General features: G+C 39.0%; 1 protein-coding gene across 1 annotated transcript; it reads right to left on the reverse strand.

Moving 5' to 3' along the window:
* Positions 1-311: 311 nt before the first annotated feature.
* LOC133040987 (vascular cell adhesion protein 1-like) lies at positions 312-27877 on the reverse strand. Its single transcript, XM_061121285.1, has 9 exons — positions 27692-27877; positions 26668-26946; positions 24067-24387; positions 22340-22606; positions 18273-18548; positions 15916-16236; positions 14550-14816; positions 12364-12630; positions 312-1215 (listed from the first exon to the last, which is right to left on the reverse strand). Exons 1-9 carry the CDS (start codon positions 27753-27755, stop codon positions 1055-1057), a joined length of 2223 nt encoding a protein of 740 aa, XP_060977268.1. The 5' UTR covers positions 27756-27877; the 3' UTR covers positions 312-1054.
* Positions 27878-27952: the final 75 nt, after the last annotated feature.

Here is a 27952-nt window from a genome sequence, read left to right on the forward strand (position 1 = left end):
CTTGCTACCCTTTAACATGTCCATGTTCATCTGCATTCACTTTTTCTGTGCATATTATATTTAAAACAATTTTTTTAATTGCAGGTTCCAAGGCAACTAAACCAGGTATTTCAATTCAATAGGTTAGGATGGCCCCAAGATAAAAGTTCCCATGGTAATTCTGATAAAAGTAATCTGTGAGGAGCACACTTCAAGTAGATATTATTTCCATGGGTTTGAACTCTCAGGTATTTGGAACTTGACATTACCAAAAGAGTTACAACATGATTAAATGAGGCAACTTATAATAAATAAACACACAACTCTTTCAATTCCAGAAATTATCACTTTACTGTACAAAAAAATCCCAAAAAACCCTAAACATTTACAAAAGAAAATCAAAAGATGTTGCATTTTTAGACCACTTGGGAAAATTACACAAGTCTGATGAACAAACATCAAAAAATGTCTCCGTACCGTGTCAGTACCACCGAGAGAAATCCAGTTAACCATTATACCATAGATTGAAGTGTTTAGTACCTGAAAGTCAAACAAGTGCCCTCTTGGTTTATCGTTTGCCTATGACAATATAAAACCCTGGCATCTTCCCACAACATGAAATTGTTGCCTATGAACTTTATAGCAATAAAATTTTGTTACAGGAAATAAAATATTAAAAAGATGACATAGGTCAGCTGCCAGTTGATATGAAGATGCATTAAGTTATAACAATCAGTTCAAGCAACATTTTAATAATTTTAGATATATTGACTCTAGTGTGCTGATATTCCAAGCAACCTTGCTACGGCATAGTTTTACATATATACAAATCATGTTATTGTATATACACATCAAGAAATTACTCCAGTCACCTCAATGGTAGTGCCTAGTTTTTAAGCAGAAATTTTCTTTTGGCTTCTTGCTCACAGTGAGGGCCATAGGCAGCCATTTCTTTCCAAGCGTTCACTGCATTCAAGGAAGCCTGAACTCCCAGTTTCTGTTTTCCTCAGGGAATGATGTGCAGTATCGAGGATCTGAACTGACAATGTCTTTAGTAGAACGTTTCAAGCATTAGCTACACTTTTGTTCTCTGTGCTTCTACAAGACTGTACGACCCTGTCATGTTAGCTCTTCTAGCAAAGTAGGTGATCATTCCAATGGCAGTTAATATTAAGGCGGATGCACAATAGAGCACGAGAAATTCAGGAGAAAAATAGTCCTTGTAACTTTCTCTTCCTGGAAAATAACAAGATGGATGCAATTAATGTCTGGTACGAAAAGAAATTGTTTAATAATAACAGTCACATGTTTTATTTTAATAGTACCACTAGTTTTCTGAAGAAAAGTGAATTAAACCAGTGATAAGAACCAACAGGACTCAAATGCACATTTCTCTGAATTAATCAAATAATAGTTAGCAGTTGTTATGGTCATAATGAATCTAAAGATGCCAGCTGCTGACTTCCACAAACTTAGATTAACATAGATGCAGGTCCAATAACAGGATGGAAGGAAGGGTGCGACGTTTTAAGGCTCATTTAGAAGAGTAAGAATGGGACAAGAATGTTTGCTTTGGGAAATAAAAGTATGTACTAAAGAACTAGGATTCAGATTATTAATGAGTTAAAATAACTCACCAATTCTCCAAGAAAGGTCCTGAAATACCTACAGTGCAACCATTATAGTCAAACATCATGTATGAGATAGTAAGAGAAAGAATTCTTGCCAATGGCCTTTTTAGAAATATATAGAAAATTTTATATTTTGTATCTCTGAAGTAGGGCATCTTAATACATAATTCCTCTTCAGCATTTATATCATTTCTTGACAATATGAAGTTCTCTGGATAGCTTTATATTTTTACTTAAGTGTTACTTCCTGAAAGAGGCATTCTCTGACCTGCATTTCCACCAGCCTAAATTAGGAACTTAACATACAGGAGGAGAAGAGGGCAATAGAGCATGAGATGGTTGGATGGCATCACTGACTCAATGGACCTGAGTCTGAGCAGGCTCCAGGAGATGGTGAAGACATGGAAGCCTGGCGTGCTGCAGACCACGGGGTCGCAAAGAGTCAGACACACATAAGTGACTGAACAACAACGATGCGCTTTTTTCCCTGTATACTTCTATAACCCACTACATTTTCCCTTCACAGCCCTCATCACCACTTATAGTTAAACATCTGTGTGTTTGATTATCTATTAATTTTGGTTCCCTCCTTCAGACTGAATTACATAAGGGCATGTATCTAGTTTCTTTTGATCCACCACTCAATAGCTAGTAACTGGCTCACCGCTTGAAGTAGCTTGCACCCAATAAATATCTTTTCTCTCCCCAATAATATCTTTCAAATAACAATATATATTGTTTTCTTTCTACATCCTGTCATTGTCATTTAGTCATAAATTTAATTCATAAAGTAACAGTGTCACAAAACTTTTAAATTAGTACTCTTTCTGCTGCTGCTGCTGCTGCTAAGTCACTTCAGTCGTGTCCGACTCTGTGCGACCCCAGAGATGGCAGCCCACCAGGCTCCCCCGTCCCTGGGATTCTCCAGGCAAAGTACTCTTAGTACGCTTTCTACTACACTGAAAATCGTCTGACAGTTACAATAGTATTTAACATTTTAACCTTATAAGAACATCTGAAGAAGACAGCATGATATTTGCTGGCGATTCGTCTCTATTTATATTTATTCTTGCACAGCACAGTATGACCTCATAAATAGTAAGTTTCTTCAAGAGGCTTCTATATTGTTTTTGGTCTAGAAGAAATGAATGATTTGACATTGATAATCGTTGCTTTACTTCTAGAGGTTTCTAATCACCAGAAGTCAACCAAGAAGAAAAGAATCACTAGGGTCAGATGAAGGGAAGCTGATTTTTGAATTATTGAAGTTAAAAAAACTTCATCATAAACATAATGATAATTACCCTATTTTTCTACTTTTCCTTACTAGGGTAGAACTAAGAGTATGAGAGTAATATTTTAATGACATTCATTATCATAATTATGCTTAGGCATCAGTATTGATGACATGGTAGGCAATGGTATTTCTGATCCTATTGTTTTCAACTTAATAAGTATTATACTGTCTTTTGCCTTTGGTTTTTCCCCTCAGGCATCTGCAGTAAAGTACAAATTTGCTGCTGAGTTGGTTACCAGGGCAACCTTCAAATATAGTTTTCTATTAACCGTATCAATACTGAAAATTCTAAAGACTCCCAAACATTTTTATCATTGAAATATATTTGAGCAAATCTATTTCTAAAGCAAAACAAACCAAAATTAGTTTACAATCTCAGCTAAATGCAAAGGATAACTAGTTCGAAATTCCCAGGAAAACGTCAAATTTTGTTTCCATTCATTTGTAGTTAGTTGAAACCATATTTAGTTTGAGGGTTCTAGCCGAGTGCCCACAATGTGCTTTAATTGTTCATTTAAGTAATGAGTGAAAAATAGCAAATATGTAAAGTTATCAACTTAATAAAGCAATTAGAAAAGACAACAATGTATGAGAAACTTAAAAAGAGAAGACGCTTTGATACGTCTTTAAAAGAGAATCATTGACTACAAAAAGAATAATGAAAATGTTAGGAATCCCTGATGGCTTAGATGGTAAATAGTCTACCTGCAGTGCAGGAAACCAAGGTTTGATCCCTGAGTCAGGAAGATCCCCTGGAGAAGATTGGCAACCCACTCCAGTATTCTTGCCTGGAAATCCCATGGATAGAGTAGCCTGGCAGGCTACAGTCCATGGGGTTGCAAAGAGTCGGACACGACTGAGCGACTTCACTTTAGGAATCCAAGTCCCTGGAACCAGGATTAATTAAAGGTGGTCTGGAGACATCAAGGATTAAATAGCAATAGATGAATTTCAACCTACTCTTAACTGAGATCTCAATCATCCAGAAATCTGGAAGCATTGATTATATACACTCCTGTGTCATTTTGAGTGACATGATACAGGGGATATTGTTGTGTTTCGAGGAGGTATTGTGAAGACAGAAAACAAGGGAAAGCTTGTAATCTTGAGAGATTTGATGAGATGAGTAAAATTTGAACCCAATTTCTGACCCAGATTTAAATTCTCTTTACATTGATAGTTGTTATCTCTGGGAGCCCAATGCCAAAGGCTCTTAAGAGTTGCATTTGTTCACAATCATGTTTATTTCAAGTTTGGCTTCCAGGGGAGGAGCCAAGATGGCGGAGGAGTAGGACGGGGAGACCACTCTCTCTCCTACAAATTCATCAAAAGAATAACTGAACGCAGAGCAAACTTCGCAAAACAACTTCTGATCGCTAGCTGAGGTCATCAGGCGCCCAGAAAAGCAGCCCAGTGTCTTCGAAAGGAGGTAGGACAAAATATAAAAGATAAAAAGTGAGACAAAAGAGCTAAGGACGGAGATCCGTCCCGGGAGCTCTTAGGCGGCATTGCTTGGGGTAGGGTCCGGGCCTGAGTGCCCTGAGGACAATCGGAGGGAGCTTCTGTGAGTTGCCAACTTGAACTGTGGGAGACCAAAGGAGAGAGAGGAAATTAGCCGGCCCGAACACACTGCCGGCCGTTCGCAGAACAAAGAGACCGAGAAAGTCCAGAGAGGAGCTCGCAGGCTGCGGACCGGCCCAGCCCCGCCGGAGGCAGGAGGCAGGGGGAAGGGGAAGGTCGCGGTGAGACACAGGGCGCAGGCACCCGACCGGCGCGGGCGGGACTGGGGCTGGGGACGCGGAGGGCAGAAGGCGCGCGCACCCGACTGGCGCCAGCGGAAACTGAGACTGGGTCCGCGGAAGGGAGGGGGCGCGCCACACCTGGGGAGAGTGCGCCCACCAAGCCCCTGGCTGCCGGGACCGCTCTGACGGGGAAGGCACAGAGAGCAGGCGCAGCTTTTCCTTCCGCGCTTTTGTGGAACACCCGAGGGCTGGAACCTCGTGCAGCGCGGGGCGCGCTCCATATAGAACAGCCGGGAGCCTGAGCAGCGCAGACGGAGAGGGCAGCGTCGGCCCCTCCCGGCGGCGCCAGCCCATCCCCGCGGCGCAAGCCCCGCGGCGCAAGCCCCTCCCCGCAGAGCGACGGAACTAGCTACCTGAATAAGAGTCCACCTCCGCCCGCCTGTGTCAGGGCGGAAATGAGGCTCTGAAGAGACCGGCAAACAGAAGCCAAATAAACAAAGGGAACCGCTTCAGAAGGGACTGGTGCAACAGATTAAAATCCCTCTAGGAAACATTGTCTACACCGGAGGAGCCTGTAGATATCGAGAAGCGTAAGCTGGAACGAGGAGCTATCTGAAACTGACCCGAACCCACACTGACCGCAACAGCTCCAGAGAAACTCCTAGATATAATTTTACTTTTTTCTCTTTTTTTAATTTTTTTTTCTTTTTTTCTTTTTTCTCTTTTATTTTCCTTTAAAATCCCCTATTACTCCCCCATTACTCCTTAACTTTCATTTCCATAGACTTTTACGATTTTTTAATTAGGGGGAAAAAAAAAATTTTTTTTTCCTTTTTTTTTTTTTCTTTTTCTTTCTTTTTTTTCTTTCCTTTTTCTCTTCTATTTTCTATTTTTCTTTTTCTCTTATTTCTTTCAAAGTCCTCTAGTACTCCTCTACTACTCCTTAATTTTCATTTTCAATACACTATAACCTTACAAAAAAAAAAAAAAAGAAGAGAAGCCCTATTTTTAAACCGAAGATTATTCTCTCCCAATCTTGACTCTCTGTTTTCTACCTCAGAACACCTCTATTTCCTCCTTTCCCCTTCTCTTCCCAATCCAATTCTGTGAATCTTTGTAGGTGACTGGGCTACGGAGAACACTCTGGGAACAGACAGCTGTGTAGATCTGTCTCTCTCCTCTTGAGTCCCCCTTTTTCTCCTCCTGTTCATCTCTATCTCCCTCCTCCCTCTCCTCTTCTTCATGTGACTCTGTGAACCTCTCTGGGTGTCCCTAACAGGGGAGAATCTTTTAGCCATTAACCTAGAAGTTTTCTTATCAGGGCTGCATAGTTGGAGAAGTCCTGAGACTACAGGAAGAATAAAACTGAAATCCAGAGGCAGGAGACTTAAGCCCAAAACCTGAGAACACCAGAAAACTCCTGACTACAAGGAACTTTAAGTGATAAGCGACTGTCCAAAAGCCTCCATACCTACACTGAAACCAACCACCACACAAGAGCCAATAAGTTTTAGAGCAAGACATACCACGCAAATTCTCCAGCAACGCAGGAACATAGCCCTGAACATCAACATACAGGCTGCCCAAGGTCACACCTAACACATAGACCCATCTCAAAACTCATTACTGGGCACTCCATTGCTCTCCAAAGAGTAGAAATCAAGTTCCACGCACCAGAACACTGATGCAAGCTTCCCTAACCAGGAAACCTTGACAAGCCAATCGTCTAACCCCATCCACTGGGTTAATCCTCCACAACAAAAAGGAACCACAGACCTCCAGAATACAGAAAGCCCACTCCAGATACAGCAATCTAAACAAGATGAAAAGGCAAAGAAATACCCAACAGGTAAAGGAACATGAAAAATGCCCACCAAGTCAAACAAAAGAGGAGGAGATAGGGAATCTACCTGAAAAAGAATTTAGAATAATGATAATAAAAATGATCCAAAATCTTGAAAACAAAATGGAGTTACAGATAAATAGCCTGGAAACAAAGATTGAAAAGATTCAAGAACTGTTTAATAAAGACCTAGAAGAAATAAAAAAGAGTCAATTACAAATGAATAATGCAATGAATGAGATCAAAAACACTTTGGAGGGAACCAAGAGTAGAATAACGGAGGCAGAAGATAGGATAAGTGAGGTAGAAGATAAAATGGTGGAAATAAATGAAGCAGAGAGGAAAAAAGAAAAAAGGATCAAAAGAAATGAGGACAACCTCAGGGACCTCTGGGACACTGTGAAACGCCCCAACATTCGAATCATAGGAGTTCCAGAAGAAGAAGACAAAAAGAAGGGCCATGAGAAAATACTCGAGGAGATAATAGCTGAAAACTTCCCTAAAATGGGGAAGGAAATAGCCACCCAAATCCAAGAAACCCAGAGAGTCCCAAACAGGATAAACCCAAGGCGAAACACCCCAAGACACATATTAATCAAATTAACAAAGATCAAACACAAAGAACAAATATTAAAAGCAGCAAGGGAAAAACAACAAATAACACACAAAGGGATTCCCATAAGGATAACAGCTGATCTATCAATAGAAACCCTCCAGGCCAGAAGGGAATGGCAGGACGTACTGAAAGTAATGAAAGAGAATAACCTACAACCTAGATTACTGTATCCAGCAAGGATCTCATTCAGATATGAAGGAGAATTCAAAAGCTTTACAGATAAGCAAAAGCTGAGAGAATTCAGCACCACCAAACCAGCTCTTCAACAAATGCTAAAGGATCTTCTCTAGACAGGAAATGCAGAAAGGTTTTATAAATGTGAAACCAAAACAACAAAGTAAATGGCAACAGGACCACACCTATCAATAATTACCCTAAATGTAAATGGGTTGAATGCCCCAACCAAAAGACAAAGATTGGCTGAATGGATACAAAAACAAGACCCCTATATATGCTGTCTACAAGAGACCCACCTCAAAACAAGAGACACATACAGACTAAAAGTGAAGGGCTGGAAAAAAATATTTCATGCAAACGGAGACCAAAAGAAAGCAGGAGTCGCAATACTCATATCAGATAAAATAGACTTTCAAATAAAGGAAGTGAAAAGAGACAAAGAAGGACACTACATAATGATCAAAGGATCAATCAAAAAAGAAGATATAACAATTATAAATATATATGCACCCAACATAGGAGCACCGCAATATGTACGGCAAACGCTAACGAGTATGAAAGAGGAAATTAATAGTAACACAATAATAGTGGGAGACTTTAATACCCCACTCACAACTATGGATAGATCAACTAAACAGAAAATTAACAAGGAAACACAAACCTTAAATGACACAATGGACCAGCTAGACCTAATTGATATCTATAGGACATTTCACCCCAAAACAATCAACTTCACCTTTTTCTCAAGTGCACACGGAACATTCTCCAGAATAGATCACATCCTGGGCCATAAATCTGGTCTTGGAAAATTCAAAAAAATTGAAATCATTCCAGTCATCTTTTCTGACCACAGTGCAGTAAGATTAGATCTCAATTACAGGGAAAAAATTGTTAAAACTTCAAACATATGGAGGCTAAATAACACGCTTCTGAATAACCAACAAATCATAGAAGAAATCAAAAAAGAAATCAAAATATGTATAGAAATGAATGAAAATGAAAACACAACAACCCAAAACCTATGGGACACTGTAAAAGCAGTGCTAAGGGGAAGGTTCATAGCATTACAGGCTTACATCAAGAAACAGGAAAAAAACCAATTAAATAACCTAACTCTACACCTAAAGCAATTAGAGAAGGAAGAAATGAAGAACCCCAGAGTTAGCAGAAGGAAAGAAATCTTAAAAATCAGGGCAGAAATAAATGCAAAAGAAACCAAAGAGACCATAGCAAAAATCAACAAAGCTAAAAGCTGGTTTTTTGAAAAAATAAACAAAATTGACAAACCATTAGCAAGACTCATTAAGAAACAAAGAGAGAAAAACCAAATTAACAAAATTAGAAATGAAAATGGAGAGATCACAACTGACAACACTGAAATACAAAGGATCATAAGAGACTACTACCAGCAGCTCTATGCCAATAAAATGGACAACTTGGATGAAATGGACAAATTCTTAGAAAAGTATAACTTTCCAAAACTGAACCAGGAAGAAATAGAAGATCTTAACAGACCCATCACAAGCAAGGAAATCGAAACTGTCATCAAAAATCTTCCAGCAAACAAAAGCCCAGGACCAGATGGCTTCACAGCTGAATTCTACCAAAAATTTAGAGAAGAGCTAACACCTATCTTACTCAAACTCTTCCAGAAAATTGCAGAAGAAGGTAAGCTTCCAAACTCATTCTATGAGGCCACCATCACCCTAATTCCAAAACCGGACAAAGATGCCACAAAAAAAGAAAACTACAGGCCAATATCACTGATGAACATAGATGCAAAAATCCTTAACAAAATTCTAGCAAACAGAATCCAACAACATATTAAAAAAATCATACACCATGACCAAGTGGGCTTTATCCCAGGAATGCAAGGATTCTTTAATATCCGCAAATCAATCAATGTAATACACCACATTAACAAATTGAAAGATAAAAACCATATGATTATCTCAATAGATGCAGAGAAAGCCTTTGACAAAATTCAACACTCATTTATGATTAAAACTCTCCAAAAAGCAGGAATAGAAGGAACATACCTCAACATAATAAAAGCTATATATGACAAACCCACAGCAAGCATCACCCTCAATGGTGAAAAATTGAAGGCATTTCCCCTGAAATCAGGAACAAGACAAGGGTGCCCACTCTCACCACTACTATTCAACATAGTGTTGGAAGTGCTGGCCACAGCAATCAGAGCAGAAAAAGAAGTAAAAGGAATCCAGATAGGAAAAGAAGAAGTAAAACTCTCACTGTTTGCAGATGACATGATCCTCTACATAGAAAACCCTAAAGATTCTACCAGAAAATTACTAGAGCTAATCAATGAATATAGTAAAGTTGCAGGATATAAAATTAACACACAGAAATCCCTTGCATTCCTATATACTAACAATGAAAAAACAGACAGAGAAATTAAGGAAACAATACCATTCACCATTGCAACAAAAAGAATAAAATACTTAGGAGTATATCTACCTAAAGAAACAAAGGACCTATACATAGAAAACTATAAAACACTGATGAAAGAAATCAAAGAGGACACAAACAGATGGAGAAACATACCGTGTTCATGGATTGGAAGAATTAATATTGTCAAAATGGCTATTCTACCCAAAGCAGTCTATAGATTCAATGCAATCCCTATCAAGCTACCAACGGTATTTTTCACAGAACTAGACCAAAGAATTTCACAATTTGTATGGAAATACAAAAAACCTCGAATAGCCAAAGTAATCTTGAGAAAGAAGAATGGAACTGGAGGAATCAACCTGCCTGACTTCAGACTCTACTACAAAGCCACAGTCATCAAGACAGTATGGTACTGGCACAAAGACAGAAATATAGATCAATGGAACAGAATAGAAAGCCCAGAGATAAATCCACGAACCTATGGACACCTTATCTTTGACAAAGGAGGCAAGGATATACAATGGAAAAAAGACAACCTCTTTAACAAGTGGTGCTGGGAAAACTGGTCAACCACTTGTAAAAGAATGAAACTAGAACACTTTCTAACACCATACACAAAAATAAACTCAAAATGGATTAAAGATCTAAATGTAAGACCAGAAACTATAAAACTCCTAGAGGAGAACATAGGCAAAACACTCTCCGACATAAATCAAAGCAAGATCCTCTATGACCCACCTCCCAGAATATTGGAAATAAAAGCAAAACTAAACAAATGGGACCTAATGAAACTTAAAAGCTTTTGCACTACAAAGGAAACTATAAGTAAGGTGAAAAGACAGCCGTCAGATTGGGAGAAAATAATAGCAAATGAAGAAACAGACAAAGGATTACTCTCAAAAATATACAAGCAACTCCTGCAGCTCAATTCCAGAAAAATAAATGACCCAATCAAAAAATGGGCCAAAGAACTAAACAGACATTTCTCCAAAGAAGACATACAGATGGCTAACAAACACATGAAAAGATGCTCAACATCACTCATTATTAGAGAAATGCAAATCAAAACCACAATGAGGTACCATTACGCGCCAGTCAGGATGGCTGCTATCCAAAAGTCTACAAGCAATAAATGCTGGAGAGGGTGTGGAGAAAAGGGAACCCTCTTACACTGTTGGTGGGAATGCAAACTAGTACAGCCGCTATGGAAAACAGTGTGGAGATTTCTTAAAAAACTGGACATAGAACTGCCATATGACCCAGCAATCCCACTTCTGGGCATACACACTGAGGACACCAGATCTCAAAGAGACACGTGCACCCCAATGTTCATCGCAGCACTGTTTATAATAGCCAGGACATGGAAGCAACCTAGATGCCCATCAGCAGATGAATGGATAAGGAAGCTGTGGTACATATACACCATGGAATATTACTCAGCCATGAAAAAGAATTCATTTGAACCAGTCCTAATGAGATGGATGAAGCTGGAGCCCCTTATACAGAGTGAAGTAAGCCAGAAAGATAAAGAACATTACAGCATACTGACACATGTATATGGAATTTAGAAAGGTGATAACGATAACCCTATATGCAGAACAGAAAAAGAGACACAGAAATACAGAACAGACTTTTGAACTTTGTGGGAGAATATGAGGGTGGGATATTTCAAAAGAACAGCATGTATACTATCTATGGTGAAACAGATCACCAGCCCAGGTGGGATGCACGAGACAAGTGCTCCGGCCTGGTGCACTGGGAAAACCCAGAGGAATCGGGTGGAGAGGGAGGTGGGAGGGGGGATCGGGATTGGGAATACATGTAAATCCATGGCTGATTCATATCAATGTATGACAAAACCCACTGGAAAAAAAAATAATAATAATAAAAAAAAAAAGTTTGGCTTCCAGTACACAGTGGGAGCTCCTTACCACTCAAGGAGTGGAAGACTGAGCAATAAACGCTGACACTTACTACTTTCACAGATAAGATCAACAGATCCTACTGTGAGTTCACAGATGGACTGAAATTAAGCTGGCCCCTGAAATTCCTCTGCTGGGGGCCGTGGCCCCCTCCCTCCCTTTCTCCATCAGAAAACAGCAGGATGGACTAGGAGCTTAGATATTCTAAGGAATAATTCTGTAGTCTATAGACTCCTTTACATTGTTCAGCATTAAGATCATCATTCTTAAATCCAGAAAAGAGTTAATCTGGAAAATATGCAGTCACTTCTTATTCAGAGAGTGACACGCTCTTCGAGTAGGAAGGAAAAGGGTCTAGATAAACCTTTCTTTTTCCATGTGCCAGTTCTACTTCTTTAGTTTCCCTATAACTCCCAAAGAAAGGTTTTGAAAATACATTTAAACACACAAGAAATGAAAGACCTCAGAGACCAACGATGAATTGTCAATGTTTCAAGTAGCAAATGGCAATTCAACACTGATTTATGATAAATGTCAACAACCTGGCTAAACTCCTTAGGACAGAGAACTTGTACACGATTATTTTAGGAAACACTAAGAAATAACCATAATCGACATGGAATTCAGTTCCATTTTGCCAACTCATTCATCTAACCCTTGAAATTCTTTACAATCCACAAAGCTTCAGACCTGTTATTAAATATAACAGGAAACAAAAAACAAAAAAAAACCCAAACTAACCTTTAACATCAAGTGTTAGGCTTCTTAGCTGTGAGCCAACTTCATTTTTGGATTCACATTGGTATACTCCCGCATCCTCTAACTGAGCCCTGTGAATGGTATATGCACCATCTGTAGACTGTAGCACTGTGTAGCCAGTCTCTGCTTTTTTCTTCAAAATTATCAAAGTTGGGGGAACATTCCCACATATACAGGAGATAATGACAGTGTCTCCTTCCTTGACACTCTCAGAGGGAAAAGCTGTAAGTTGTATATCTTTTGGAGCAACTGTGGAAAGAATTTAAAGATACCTCTGATTGAATGAAATATAAACACATTCCATATTAATTTAACGACAGCAACAATAGTTGTCAAGATGGTATTTGTGCTTACTGTTTGCATTAAATATTTAGAGGGACAATTAAAGAAGTCAAACATTTATTGGATTCTTATAAATGGTCATATTTTTAATAAAAGAAGACATCTCATGCTTCCTTCATGTCCCTTATACAAGGGTGCCAAACCCTCAGGCCATGGACTTGTACCAATCTGTGTCCTATTAGGAACCCAGTCACAGAGCAGGAGGTGAGCAGCAGACAAGTGATGCTTCATCTATATTTACAATCCCGCCCCACGGCTACCACCTGAGCTCCACCTCCTGTCAGATCAGTGGCAACATTAGAGTCTCATAGAAGAATGAACCCTACTGCACTTGAATCACTCTGAAATGAGCCCCCTCCCCAACCCATGAAAAAACTGTCTTCCACAAAACCAGACCCTGGTGCCAAAAAGTTTGGGGCCTCAGCCTTAATGTAATTCTTACCCAACCTTAGCCAATGAATGGGTGTTTAAAAACAGTTGGCGATTTCAAATGTGGAAAATAACATTTTTTGGGGGGTCACTAAATTGTGCAACTATTTCTTGAAGTATAAAAGGCTTCTGAGTTTTGAGCTAGACCATTCCAGATCAAGAAATTAAGCTGTGCAGAGATGGCTCTTACAATCCTTAACACACCAGTTGTTATCCTGGGTTTAGTATCTGACATACAACATCTCTGTTAATATGCAACCTGTGGAGGGAGGTACCACATCACCATTTTATAAGTGAGGTTCCCTTTAAGATTATTTGCTTTGTGACTTGATACTCTTTGCTCAACCAAAGCTACATCCTAAGAGCTTTCTTTAGGGTAGTGCATTGCTCTTCCAAGTTTCTTCCTTTCCTTTAAAATACAAATAATTATTGTAACAAGGTAACAAGACAGTCACTAACACCTTATGTGGAAATAATACCAAGGGATAAGAGAAGAACTGACAGCCCTAGTGAAGAAGAGGACCTCAAACCCCAAAAGGGAAGGTATGAGGGAAATCCAAATTGACTACTTCATGACTTTGCCCAAAACTGCCTAGAGCTTCAACCTGTCAACTAGAAATTATTTTGTTCTCAGTTTTGCTTCTCCATCCTGAAAAGAATGGGTCTGGATCTCCTAACTTAATCCATCCTAGCGATTCTATGCCATTAAATTGATGAATCGGAGTGAAAGGTCACTGCTACTCAATCTCAGAATTTATAAAAGATTTAAGAGCCTTCTTAGTCCTCTAAGCAAACCCTAGCAGTCATTTTATGAGATCACCATGAGGAATTTAATCCAGTTAGATAAGGTGATTTTGTATGCTAGGTGCTAAGTTGTTTCAGTCATGTCCAACTCTTTGTGACCCTATGGAGCATAGCCCTCCTGGCCCTCCTGTCCATGGGATTCTCCAGACAAGAACACTGGAGTGGGTTGTCATGCTCTCCTCCAGGGGATCTTCCACATCCAGGGGTCCAACCCACGTCTCTTACATTTAACCCACATTGTCAGGCAGGTTCTTCACCACTAGTGCCACCTGGGCCCTAAGTAATTCCAAAATATGTATATACATCTTCCTATCCTTTTTTCAACACCATAATCAATGCTTCATCATAAGTGAAACTGGAACTCTTGGCACAGTTCCTAGAGCTAGCTTTCCACTTGAGGTTGAAAGAATTTTAGGATAAGTGACTTGGAATGGTTCATGAAGAAGTACTATTCCAGATTTCCACTCAGAGCTCTTCAAAATGTTCAGTGCATTTTGTTTTAGAAAATTTGTTTTAAAAGGACTTTATTCAAAACCAGTAACACAACCAAAATAAGAATAGTGCTAATAACTCATTTAATCACTTTAGCTCACCTTGGATAATTAATTCGACTTCTTTTCTGCTTACTCCAGCCTGGTTAATGCCTTCACAGACATAAATACCAGAATCTTCCATTTTTGTAGACGTGAAGGTGAGAGTTGCATTCTCAGAAATAGGCTGTAGATCCCCATTACTTAACTGCCTGCTCCACAGGATTTTGGGAGCTGGAAGGCCATCGCTAGCACATGTCATATTCACAGAACTACCTTCCTCCAGGATGGAGGAGGGACTGACCAAGATGGTTGTATCCCTGGGAGCAACTGAAAAGGTAGGGACACTTGTTAGCTTGGCTGTTTACACCCCGAGTTCCAAACAGTTTTTATCAGTGTTGCAAAACTTGGCTATGTATTTGTGGGTTAGAACAGTTTATAAACCTTGATAACTTTACCAAAGGAGTTTTCTGCCCTCATTTACTTTAGCAGATACAAAATGATTGTTTTTGTTGTTTAGTCCCTAAGTCATGTCTGATTCTTTGTGACCCCATGGACTGTAGCTTGCCAGGCTTCTCTGTCCATGGGGTGTCCCAGGCAAGAACACTGACGTGGGTTGCCATCTCCTTTCCTGGGGATATTCCCAACTCAAGGATTGAGCCCAGTCTCCCGCATTAGCATACAGATTCTTTACCACTGACCCACCATGGAAGCCTTATACAGAATGATCCAGAGTAGAATATGAACATATCATGGATATTTTTTAATGGAAATAAAATCTATAGAGACATTCTTGCTGTCAAAAAAATGGATGGTCAATGATAGTGTGTATTGACATTTATAGTACATTAAACATGAACACGAACTATGTAAATCACCTATGAAAAGGTAGACTCTATTTTTCTACCTCTTGAATCTAGGCTGTCCTTGTGACTAACTTTGAACAATATACCCTAGAAGAAGTAACTCTGTAGGACTTTCAAGCTTAGGCCCCAAGAAGCCACCTTCATTTTCACTCTCTTGAAGCCCTGCACTCTGGTGACTAAATCTATGCTACTTCTCTTCAATATGAAGAAAGGAAGGCCCAGGCACCCCCAGAGAAGGCCCAGGCTTGGAAGTGAGGCTACCTGAGACCATCCCCCACTGAACTTCCAACAGACTGAAAATGAACATGTGTGTTCATCTGATACCATATTGAATAAACTGCTCATCTGACCTCTTCCCAAACTACCAGCTTAGAATCATAAGCAAATAAACAGTTGCTTTAAGTTTGAGGGTTTTTTTTTAATATGAAATCATTATTTTGTAGTTTCTTTTCAATTATTTCATTTCACAATGGTTTTAACAATGAACTTCATGTTAACTATTACCTGTAAAACATGATAAAAAAATTCACATTAAATTGTGGATACATCATACATGTACTTACCATTAACATAAAGTATCTGTGTACTCTGCCTTTGTTTGGGTTCAAATTCCATTTCATCAATAGGTAACTGAGCCAGACAAACAAGAACATTTCCAGTATCTTCAATGGTGGGGATGAAGGTCATCTCTAAACTCTTGGTCTCTAGGGCTTTCTCACTTAAATCTTCCAAAAAGATTTTATTCATCATAATACTCTCCCCTTTAAACAATTCAATCTCCAGCCGGTCCAAAGGATATACATTAGGAACCTTGCAGCTTACAGTGACTGGGTTTCCACTCACTAATGGACCACTCATTTCAATTTCTGGATCACTAGGGAAGGCTGCAAATATCAAGCAAAATATGAGGTTTATACGTGACACTAGAAGAAAAACAGAGCTAATCTTTATTAAATGCAAAGTTCTCAAAGTGAAGGTTTTAATTCACCTGGGATAAAATGATCACTAATAGATACATCACAACATTAAATATAAATATTTATGATATCAATATAAATAATGCTGGAAACAAAAAATACCTAGCACATCAAATCATCAAGAAATAAATATACTTCTTACTCTTCTCTCCTTAGTGATACAGTCTTGCTGACAGCTAAGGACTAGTCTTTTCAAAGGACATATCAGCTTCCACCATCTTACTTAGTATACATACATTTTAAATATTTTCCATGATGTATTGGATGTTTATTATGTGCTAGTCCCTTAATATTTACTATCTCAGTCTTCAAAACAGCATAATCTAATGGGTATTAACTTATTTTAAAGCTAGAAAAACACACAGAGAATGTATTTGATAGCTAAGGAGACTTATTAAACTTATAAAGGCTAAGAGTCTGCCATTTGACATCATATCTAGTAAGTCACCCAGCTGAGATCAGAATTCCTATTTCCTTGAGCTCAGAGCCCAGGCTTGGTTTCACAGAGCCAAGCAATTTAGACATTTTTATTTCGAATGGCCAGGTTTAGGCAGAAAAGTTTTAAATGTTTCTTGAATAATACTTGTAGTTCAGAAAAAAAAATAAGAGATTCAGATTCTACGTAATATTTATAACACATCTTGATACAAATCAACAAAAGTAAGATGAGAACAGTTGTCAAGAGCAATGCTAAAATTTTTTTCTCCTGAAGCAAAATGTTGTCAAGTGACAGATTCTCTAATGTTTCCACATGACCATAAGGCTTCACTGCTGGTTCTCATTGCTGTTGGGAGTATGCTGCATCAGCGGCTCCTGGACTCTTGGTAATATGATAAAGCAATAAGTTAACCTGTCTTTTGAGAGATTCAAATCCCTTTACAGACATACTCTAACTCATTTTGAGCAAAATCTTGAAGGGTAACACAAGTTTGGGCAGGATTTCTGGAGGAAAATATCCACAATTGTTCTCTTGGATTCTGCTGAATAAAAACAAGGCAGAATGTGTGTGCTGTGTGCTGTGCTTAGCCACTCAGTCATGTCTGACTCTATGCAACCCCATGGACTATGTAGACCCCCAGGCTCCTCCATTCGTGGAATTCTCCAGACAGGACTACTGGATTGAGTTGCCATTTCCTCTTCCAAATGATCTTCCTGACCCAGGGATTGAATTCGCATTTCCTGCATTGCAGGCGGATTCTTTACCATCTGAGCCACCAGGGAACTTTCTGATCACTTTGCATATCTTGTCCTCATTCATTATAAACTGAGGAATTCCAGCAATGTCAATTCATAGAGATTTGAAGCTCTACGATTTTGTTAAGGTGACAGGAATAGCAAGAAGAAGTGTAGTATATGTATGTGGTATAAATCAATACTCAAATCTAGTGCGATCTTCTGGTGCTTCTTTTCACCTGAGTTGCTGCACTAACCATCCCTGGTGATCATTCTAACTCCCAGGTTTTCTCCTGCTCACCATTGCCTCATGTCTCCGTCCTGCCAATCAGCTTTCAAATGTACCTTTAAAACAGTAGTTTTGGGCCTCACCCTCCAATTCGAATAATTCGTCATCCCACCCCATTATCTGAATGGGCACTGTTTCTACTCTTTGCATACAACCATCTCTGTACACACCATATACAACCAGAGTAGGGTGGGTAGCAGGGGACATTCAGTATGTTCAAGTCCATGATGAGAGAGTATAGACAAGACACAACCTAAGGATCAGGGATGCTGGATTCATATGTAATATTTACTATGAAATATATACATCAAAGTTGCATCAAAATCTTTGATTTGGAGATTTGAGAACCATTCCCAATGCTAAATTCCCTTCCTAAACACAAAGACCTTGTTGTGTATCACAGATTTGCATTTTGCTTCTTTCAATGGAACCCGGAACAACAACAACAACAAAACAGTAAACAATTTTGAAATCTACTTACAGTAGAGCTCCACCTGGATTCCCCTTTCCAGTTTCCTTTGCCCACACATCACAGTGCACAGGTAGAAATGTTCGTTCTCAAAACTCACAGGGCTCAGGGTCAATGTGGACTTGGAGCCCTCGGTCCTCACCTTCCCGTTCAGAGGGCTGTCTATCTGCGTTCTCCAAGAGAAAGATGGGGCATCGCAGTCCCTGACATCACAGGTCAACACAACTGAGTCGCCAATCTGAGCAGCAATCTGGGGTCCAGGAGAGATCTCAACAGTAAACATTTTCTCTGGTGGGGAGAAAAGAACAAGACAAAAATAAAATTCTTTCACCAAAGTTCAACATACAGTTTTTTTTTTTTCTGACTTCTTTTTAGCTAACATCTGTGCCAAGAATATACTACTCCTTTCCACATTGGGGCTATCAGGAAGGGAACCACATCTTTTAAGAACAAACATACAAGACGCTGTGATTCATTCACTCAACAGAATGAACAGGGATGAAAATGTGTCATGACAGAGACTGGCACCTTTTCATAACAAAAATTCATTCTCCACTTAAATGTGTTTATCATATTCTTATAACCGAGGAACAAAAGCTCAAAAATATAAGATTCCAGTGTGTCAAGCACTGCTTAAACCACATTACATATATGAATATTATCTCATTTAATCCACACAACTTCAGGATCTGGTATCATTGCTTCTTCTCCTTGACTCTCAGTGTCTCATTCTACTTTTCCTTATTTTCCTTCGCTTCCTCTTTTTCCTCCTCCTCCCATTTCTTCTTGAGGAAAAATAACTTCATCCAAACTGCAAGTGGCAAAATTAGGACTTGAAGTCAGGTGAGTCTGATTTAAGATCCCAGCTTTTCACTTGAACAACTAAATCAAAATATCCTCAGGTGGAAAGAAAACCAAATCTAAGGAAAATACTGAAAAAAAGCTATATAAATATGGCTTCTGATTAGAAACAATAGCTGTAACAGACCAGTATTTAGAGCTTCTGTATCAACAGAACAAAGTTGTAACATGAAAGTCACATAGAATCCCACTGAAAACACATACTGAAATCACACTGAAAAGTATGATTTCAGAATCACACGGCAAAGTCAAAATCTAAGCATTAAAGGGGTATGCAAGCCACCGCTTAAATTTGCTTAATACAACATAAAGATACTTTACAATTATTTCAATGGCTGAAATGCAGGGCAAAAAATCTGAAATATCTAGCAAAGTTCTTTGACTGCCAATGCAATCCCCGCAGGGCACCCCAGCTGCTTTGGGATGACTACTGTCTAGGGAGAAGAAGAATTTTAAATCTTGACTCTATTCCCCTAGCAAAAGTGGGAGTGGTTGGGCGCCTCTAAAAGTGACAGATGAGACTTCACAGAAAACTCACTAAAACTCGCCCTTGTAAAGAGCTGGCTAGAGATAGAAAAAAGAAATCACAGCATATACATAATCCAAAGTCACTACATTTTGAAGGGTTCTCATCCGTGCCAGAAGATTTTTTTCAGTTTGGTTTGTCTAACACGGCCATTATGGTATCTTCCAAAGAATGCTTCCCTCAAATTACCATAACAAACTGACATGCTATCAGATTTTTGAAGGAGAAAGTTCGTTTAGAACAATAACCAGTGTTTCTGAATTCCTTATATGCTAGTGTGAGAATGGAGAACATAAAGATCTGCTTCCTGCCTGTGAACAGTCTCAGACTGTGTTTTACCGTGGCTGCATATGTTGCCGTGTAAACTCATGACTCCTGAAAGAGTAACTGTGAGATAGAAAAAAAGTGTTAGTCTCTCAGTCGTGTCCAACTCCTTATGACCCCAAGGACTATAGCCTTCCAGGCTCCTCTGTCCACAGAATTCTCCAGGCAAGAATACTGGAGTGGGTAGCCATTTCCTTCTCCACTTCTCCAGAAGATCTTCCAGGTCTAAGATAACTGAAGTTCAATTCTCTCTTCAGCACTTAAGGTTGCTAATGTCCCGTGATGCAAAATGAAAAGCAGCACTGCCTAATCCCAGAACATGTTTCCTTTTCACATTGAAATGGGATACAGCTAATCATGGGGTAGAGTTATTCCAGATGAAAGATTAGCTTTACATGCTTTTATCAGTGTAATGTTTTCCCTGGTTTCTTGAAAAATGCTGACCTAAAAGCAAACGGGTTCATCTTTTGAGAGAGTTTGAATTGTATCTTTTTAGCCATGCAAGTTCAAATTCCATGTTTTCATATTTTAAAAGTATGTTTTTTAATTTATGTTCACAAGTTATTCATTCAGTATCTACTGAGCACCTACTACATGGCAGGCACTTGTAAAACACACACACACACACACACACACACACACACACAGACCAGTCCCTAACTTTAAGGAGTTGCCAGTCAGTTTAGTGGAAAGACACACTTACGTAAGTATTGGCTCTTACTAAAAATATTTAAATTATCTATTTATACATCTGCCAATCTCTAGATTATAAGTTCCTCTAGGGTAATCACTGTGACTTTTTATGTCTGTACCCCCAGTACCAAGCACAATTCTTCGATTCTTGGACAAGGCACTTTAATTAATATATGTTAAACTGAACAAAAGCACATACAAGTTCATAAAAAGTGTTGAATGTACATGAAGGGATCAAAAACTAGCTGTGCCTAACACAAACTGGAATTGGGAGGCTGACATGAGCTTGATCTTGAAGAATGGCTAAAACTTTGCCAGATAAGGAAGGAAAGGGCACTCGAAGCAGAAGTTATAGCATAAACAGACACAGAGTCAACCACAAAGATGCAAAGGTCATTTCTGACTAAATTCTGAAGAGTTTTATGCAACTATTTTAGGAAATGTGGGTTTTAATTTATATGCAATTAGGGTCAAGTTGAAGTCATATGAAGTATGCAGTCTTCTTGTTTCAAGTAGATAACTCTGGTAGCGCTACATAGGATTATGCTGGGGGACAGAATGATAGTAGGGTGACCATTTTAAAACAATTAGCCATAGTTAAAAAATCATGGAGTTTGGAGGTTAAATGGGTCTATGTTAAAATCACAGTAAATGCCATTAATGAGTTATGTGACATGGCAAGTTGTGAACTATTCTGAGCCTGAGCTTTTATTCACCTCAAAAGGTTGTGGCAAAAACTAAAGTGGTAGCATTTATAAAGTAGCAAGGAAACTCCTGGCAAGTATTAGATGTACAATAAATAAGGGTCATTATTAATCTCTGTGAGACACTATTCTCTCATCACTAAAATGAATACAAAGTACTTACTCCTTAGTCATTTCTTAAAGATCACAGGAAACATATGTAAAGTGCCTGGGATATAGCTGATGGTCAGTGAATGTTATTTAAGAATATCTTTCAGGACCCCAAAGGAGAGATGATGAAGTAAAGCTATGGCATGAGGTTTGAAGAATAGAGGTCAGATTCTTAGAGGGATCATTTTGAAGTAGAACCAACAGGTTTTGATGATATGGAATAGGATCACAAATTTCAGAGTAAACAACATATATCAATAATACATAGCTCAAGTATTGGAAGTGACAAGGGAGGAGGACTAGACATGGGAAACAGAATACTAATATAAAAGGGGCAGAAGGAAGAGAGAAAACCAAGGGTTGAAGCAATGAAAGAATGATGAGAAATGAAAAGGAACCAAAACAGCAGAACTAATGGAAGCTCTGGCAAGAAAGATTTCATCCAAAAAGCATGAGTAAGGTGAGTATATAATTGTGCTACAGTACAGAACAGTCAAATGGATCATCGTAAAACATAATGAGGCTTCCCCCGGTAACTCAAATGGTAAAGAGTCTGCCTGCCGTGTGGGAGACCTGGGTTCGATTCCTGGGTTGGGAGAATCCCCCAGAGAAGGAAATGCCAACCCATTCCAGTACCCTTGCCAGGAAAATTCCATGGATGAAGGAGCCTGGCAGGCTACAGTCCATGGGCTCGCAAAGAGTTGGACAGAACTGAGAGACTTCACTCACTCACTCAAAACACAATGAAGTATTTCTGGCATTGAAGTTATTTCACTATTGCTTAAATCTGAATGATGGCACCTTTTTCAATTTCTGCTTACCTTGAACAATTAATTCCACCTCTTTTCTGTCTTTCCCAACAGGGTTATCTCCTTCACACACATAAATTCCAGAATCTTCTGCCCTCATAGAAATTAAAGTGAGAGTTGCATTCTCAGAAAGGAGCTGTAGATTCCCATTGTCTAATTTCTTGCTCCAGAGAATCCGGGGAGCTGGTAGACCTGCACTGGTACACGTCATCGTCACAGAGTCGCCTTCCTGCAGCCTTGTGGAGGGATCCACGGATATAGCTGTGTCTTTGGGTGAGACTGAGAAGGCAGGGCACAGTATTAGTCATTGCTAAGCATCATAATGGTCCCACAGGGCTACTGTGTTTCTCTCATAGACTATATTTACAGCTTTCTCAATTGGACATACTCTGCCAAACTAGCATAAAGAATTGCTGAGTCATAAAAATAAGTCAATCCAGTTTCTGACTGATTTGATGGAGTTACTTTTTTTGATGTTTGGTGTTTTCAGGTGGCCATAGATACTCAGAAATTAAGAAAAACCCTTTGAATTATGTGGTTCAACCTCCCAGGTAAGGTACAAATTCTAGCTCAGCTTCCTTGCCAAATGTTCATGCAAGTCAGCTTTAACACTTCCAGTGTACAAGACAATCTACTGTTTTATAGTAAATATTGTCCATTTGATTTTTGGATAGCTCTGATTATTAGAACATTTCCCTCTATTGAGCTGAAATCTTTCTCTTTGTAACTAACTTCTATACACCGGTCATAGTTCAGTCCTCTATTGCTAAAGAATAATCCAAATCCCACTTCTACATGACAGCCATTCAAATACTTAATTATAGCCCTCATTTCCAAGTTTTACATTCTCTAGGAAAAATACCTCCTATTTTTTACTGTTCTTCTGAAAACATTGATAAAATCCTTTCCATCTCATTCTGTCTCAGCTAGACATACTGTAGAAGGCAATGCTCCTTTTAACTATGGTGTCCAGAGAAGACAAGAGCATTTTAATCTAGAACAGAGCACTGTGAGTCACTCCTACACACACTTTGGGATTACAAGACTGCCTCAACTCCCCCAGCCATCTCCGAGAGAATGGAGACAATCAAATCTCATCTCCTCTCTCCCACCCCATGCACACGTGTCCAGGTATGCACGCACACATACGCTCACACACAGACTAAGTGCTGCTTGTAAAACTTCTATACCTTGATATTTCAAGGCATGATATAAGACTTTACAAAACATAATTTAAAACATTTTATCACTTGAGCCTATTATTTCTCACTACCCAATCAGGTGGCAGTGATTTAATCATCAAGTCGGGTCCGACTCTTCTGATCCCATGGACTATAGCCCACTAGTCTCCTCAGTCCATGGGATTTTCCAGGTAAGAGTACTGGAGTGGGTTGCCATTCCCTTCTCCATGGGATCTTCCCAAACCAGGGATAGAACCCTGGTCTCCGGCATTGCAGGCAGATTCTTTACTGATTGAGCCACCAGGGAAGCTCCCCAATCAGGTGGTATTATCATTATTCCCCTTTGCTAGACTGAGAAATTAAGTGACTCTAATTCACAGTTAATGGAGACAGAATTCAAGCTCAACTTTTCTCAACCCTAATTGGGTGTGCTTTTTTTTTGAATTATGCAGTTGACAAGAATTATGCTCTCAGTAAATTTCTTCTTGACTGTAGCTGCTCGGTTTATTGCTGTGTGCATCCAAGAGTATATTCCCATAGACAGACACAAGGACTTACTGTAGACTTCCAGTTCTTTTGTAGTTTTCCTTACTTTGGGTGGAGAATCATCATCATAAATGTGTAATGTAGCTTGACAAGCTAGAGCTTTCCCAATATCCTCATCAGTAGGCGAGAAGGTCACTTCCAAGCTCTTTGTTTCCTGGGCCTTTTTTTCTGAAGGCTCCAGAAATTCCTTTATTTTCATGGAACGGTTGCCTTTCAACAACTCTATCTCCAGCCTTTCAAATGGGTAAACATCAGGCACTGAACACGTGACTGTGACTGGCTTCCCGACCTCTGGGGGGCTATCCAAATAAATATCTGGATCCTTAGAGAAAGCTGCAAAGGTCAAACGAGTACAAGCATGTGGATTTTTTGTTCATATTGTATAAAGTCCCTTACTGATTTAAATCAATGTAATCTGAGTCTAATATTTTTGTGAATACAATCTTAATACAGCAGAATGAATTGTTTAAATACCCTTTCATGGTTTGGGGTCCATTCAAAATCAGAACAACCTGTTAAAGAGTTCTTCAGTTCTGATCCTGCATGTACAAAGGGTTGCATGTTGCCAGAGTAAAAGGAGGGAGAAGAAACTTATGTTTATTGAATATTGCTATGTGCCCATCCCTGTGCTATTCATTTAACATTGATGACTTTATTTTATACTCACAACAAACCTAAGAAATAGATACCACATTTCATAGATATGAAAGCATAGACTCAGCACATTTGCATAACTTTCCTAGGGTCACACAGCTAGTAATGGTGATGCTGGGATTTAAACTCAAGACTTTTATTATTCCATATGACTACTGGGACTTTCATTATGTTATATCACAGTCTTTTATCATTATGTTATATCACAGGCTTTTATTTTGGTCAGGGTAGATATACTTCATCTTACAGATAAGGAACCTGAAGCTTAAAATATCATTGCAAAGAATAATTATTAGGCAAGATATGCTAAGAAATGAAAAGAGCAACTCTAAATAATTGGCTTTTGAACAGGCATTCATCCACCAGAAACATACATCTGTGCAATCTTTAAATTATGGAAGGCAGATTTGCCTCCCAAAATGTCTAACTCAACATCTAACTACTATTCCACTTGAAATTTTTAATGTCGAGGAAAGCACTAGTTCAGTGAGCCATTGCTTTCTTTGCAAGGCTGCTTTCCATTGCAAACCGCCATGATGATAACATACTGGCTTGATTCAAATAAGAAGAATACGAAGGTCCCAACTCTAAAAAATATTACAATCAAATGTGGAATGGAGACAGGACTGTTAAACATAATGAAAGACAGACACTCTTGAAGGAAAAAAAAAAGAAACTTCAGGCAAGATAATTAAAGCCAGAAGGGCCTTCATTTTCATTCTTAAATCTTCAACTATTTGGTTCCTGCAAGGAGAGGCAAAGGAAGTGGCAAAAATTTGCTATGTGAAGAAACAGTACTTCTCATTTTTCCACCAATAATTTTGTCCCTTGTATTCTGAAAGAAATGCGCCTATAATCCACAAAGTTTGCTGTCACATAATGTAAGAACTGGCTACTTTCCCCTGTATTTACATAAGGGAGCCTTTCATGGAGCTCAGAAGGCTTTGCAGACATAAACTCTGCATGTACAACCAGCATAATTGAAAGCAGCTGGCCAAGCACAGCTTCTTGAGAAGCATTAGCTACATAAGGGATTATTGAAGAATCAGTTAAGATTATTGGACCAAGTTGAGCTCCACCATAGCAAAAGAAAAGCAACATAATTAGAAAAGATAATCAAATAAGGTCTTCCTAAAGAGATGACTATCAAGGATTCCGGTTTTCTGTCAGGAGCAGTAACCAGAATGCAAGTGATGTTTTTCAGGTTATTTTTTTCACTCCTTTTTGCTAACTTTCTTGCTGGATTGAGAATGGATTGAAATACATTTTGGTAGGCTAGTAAACAAAGGCTATTCATTCACATTCACTAGGCAAATCGAGTTCATTTTCCAAATATCCTTGAGGTTAAGCTGTTGAGCATTAAGACTTAATGGCACCAAACAAAAACAGAAATAAAGCCTTCTAAATTTATCTCTGCCGAAGTCAAATGAGTGAAAAGTTTGCAGATATTTTTCTTCTGTCTAAGGGGGAAGATTTTGTACCAAAGCCCAGTATTAAATTATATATCTCCTCCTTAAACTTTAACCTAATTTTAAGTACCAAATTGCATAAGAATAAATAGAAAATCCCTGAAGTATGGAATTCATAAGTCATTTGACATATGGCCAAGTAAACATGTAATAAACCAATTGAATCAAATTAAACGCACACACACACAAATAAAATAAAAAGAATCTTAGAGAACTTCACTTTATGTTTAAGAAAACTGAAGCCTAGAGAAGTTGAACCTCACCCGTGGTCACCATATTCGTGGCAGAGTTGGAAACAGAAGCCAAGATCTGGGTCTCTAGTCTGGTGGTAGATTCAGCTGTCTTCTAGATTTCTTGCTGCACTCTGTCCCCTAGCCAAGAATCTGGACATGAGTATCCTTTTTCTTTTTTTTCTTTTAAAATTATCCTTTTACAAAATTTATTTTAAAGCAAAATGGAGAGAAAATCAAACATTATCTGAAGTACTCACAGTAGATCTCCACTCGGATTGCTTTCTCCAGTTTTATAGCCCCACAAATCACTGTGCACAGGTACTGGTGTTCATTCCCGAAATTAACAGGATCCATGATCAGCGTGGATTTGGTCCCGTCATTTCTCACCTTCCCGTTCAGTGGACTGTCCATCTGAGTTCTCCAAGAAAATGATGGGGACTCACAGCCTGTTGTGCTGCAAATCAGTGAAACAGACTCACCAATCTGAGCAAAAATTTTGGATTCATCTGGAAACATGTCCACTTTGAAAGCTTGAGCTGTGAAGGCAAAAAGAGAAAAACAAGCTTACCACTGGTTTGTTTAGTATTCTACTCCTCCTTCTCTGTTCTAGTATAACACCCAGACCTGACTGATCTCTTTCCTAAACTGCTTCTAAGTAACGCAGGGCAGCACAGGAGTTACTGCCAAAAGAAGTTGTTAAAATCATCTTTGCTTCTGAGAATTCTCACTTCTGACCTTGATGCCCATTTATTAGTTGTTTTGTCACTAGCCAAGTTTTTTCTCATTATCAAGTTCAGGAAACTAAAGAGACAGACCTTCCTAGAAACAGAATCCAATTACTAACGCAACATTGAAAAAATCCAAAAAACAACAACTTTGCTGCTTTAACTATGACAATATAATGGTACATATTAATAGCAGTAGTCAGTAGCACATTAAAAGTTAGGCTAAATTAAGTTTTCCTACTCTTTAAAAATCCAGGGCTTCCCTGATGGCTCAAATAGTAAAGAACGCGCCTGAAATGCAGGAGACCAGAGTTTGATTCCTGGGTTGGGAAAAGCCCCTGGAGGAGGGCATGGCAATGCACTCCAGTATTCTTGCCTGGAGAAACTCCATGGACAGAGAACCCTGGTGGGCTACAGTCCATGGGGTTGCAAAGGGTTGGACACAAATGACGAAGCACACACATTGCCTTTCTTTATTATCATAACAAAGTGACTGAAGTCAAAGTCAGGGCTAAAATGGAATACTAGCATTTGGAACAAATCAAGGAGAACTTACAAACTGCAAACACCATCCAAAGAATATTTGAGACGCCAAAGATCACAAACATCTTCCTAGGCATTTACGCTGCTGTTCTTATGAGCAAATAATAATTCCAAAACGTTTCTTTCTGTTCCTCTTGAAGGTTCCTGGGAAGAGTCTTGAGCTCCTAAAGCCAGTGAGTTCGGTGAGGAATGAAATAGAAAGTCAGCTCTTTATATAGGGTCTTGTTGCAGAGATGCAGAAGCAGAGGAAAATCCCTTCAAGGGGAAACCTGGA

The sequence above is a fragment of the Dama dama genome, chromosome 20 (assembly GCF_033118175.1).
Source record: "Dama dama isolate Ldn47 chromosome 20, ASM3311817v1, whole genome shotgun sequence".
In the NCBI taxonomy this organism is placed as follows: Eukaryota; Metazoa; Chordata; class Mammalia; order Artiodactyla; family Cervidae; genus Dama; species Dama dama.

Bases quoted from the DNA above. Each gene is read 5' to 3' on its own strand.
- LOC133040987 (XM_061121285.1), bottom strand. From the start codon at position 27,755: ATGCCTAGGAAGATGTTTGTGATCTTTGGCGTCTCAAATATTCTTTGG. The intron at 26,947-27,691 runs GTAAGTTCTCCT...TTGCCTTCACAG, and splicing joins TTGGATGGTGTTTGCAGTTT to CTCAAGCTTTCAAAGTGGAC. The intron at 14,817-15,915 runs GTAAGTACATGT...CTACCTTTTCAG, and splicing joins ACAGATACTTTATGTTAATG to TTGCTCCCAGGGATACAACC.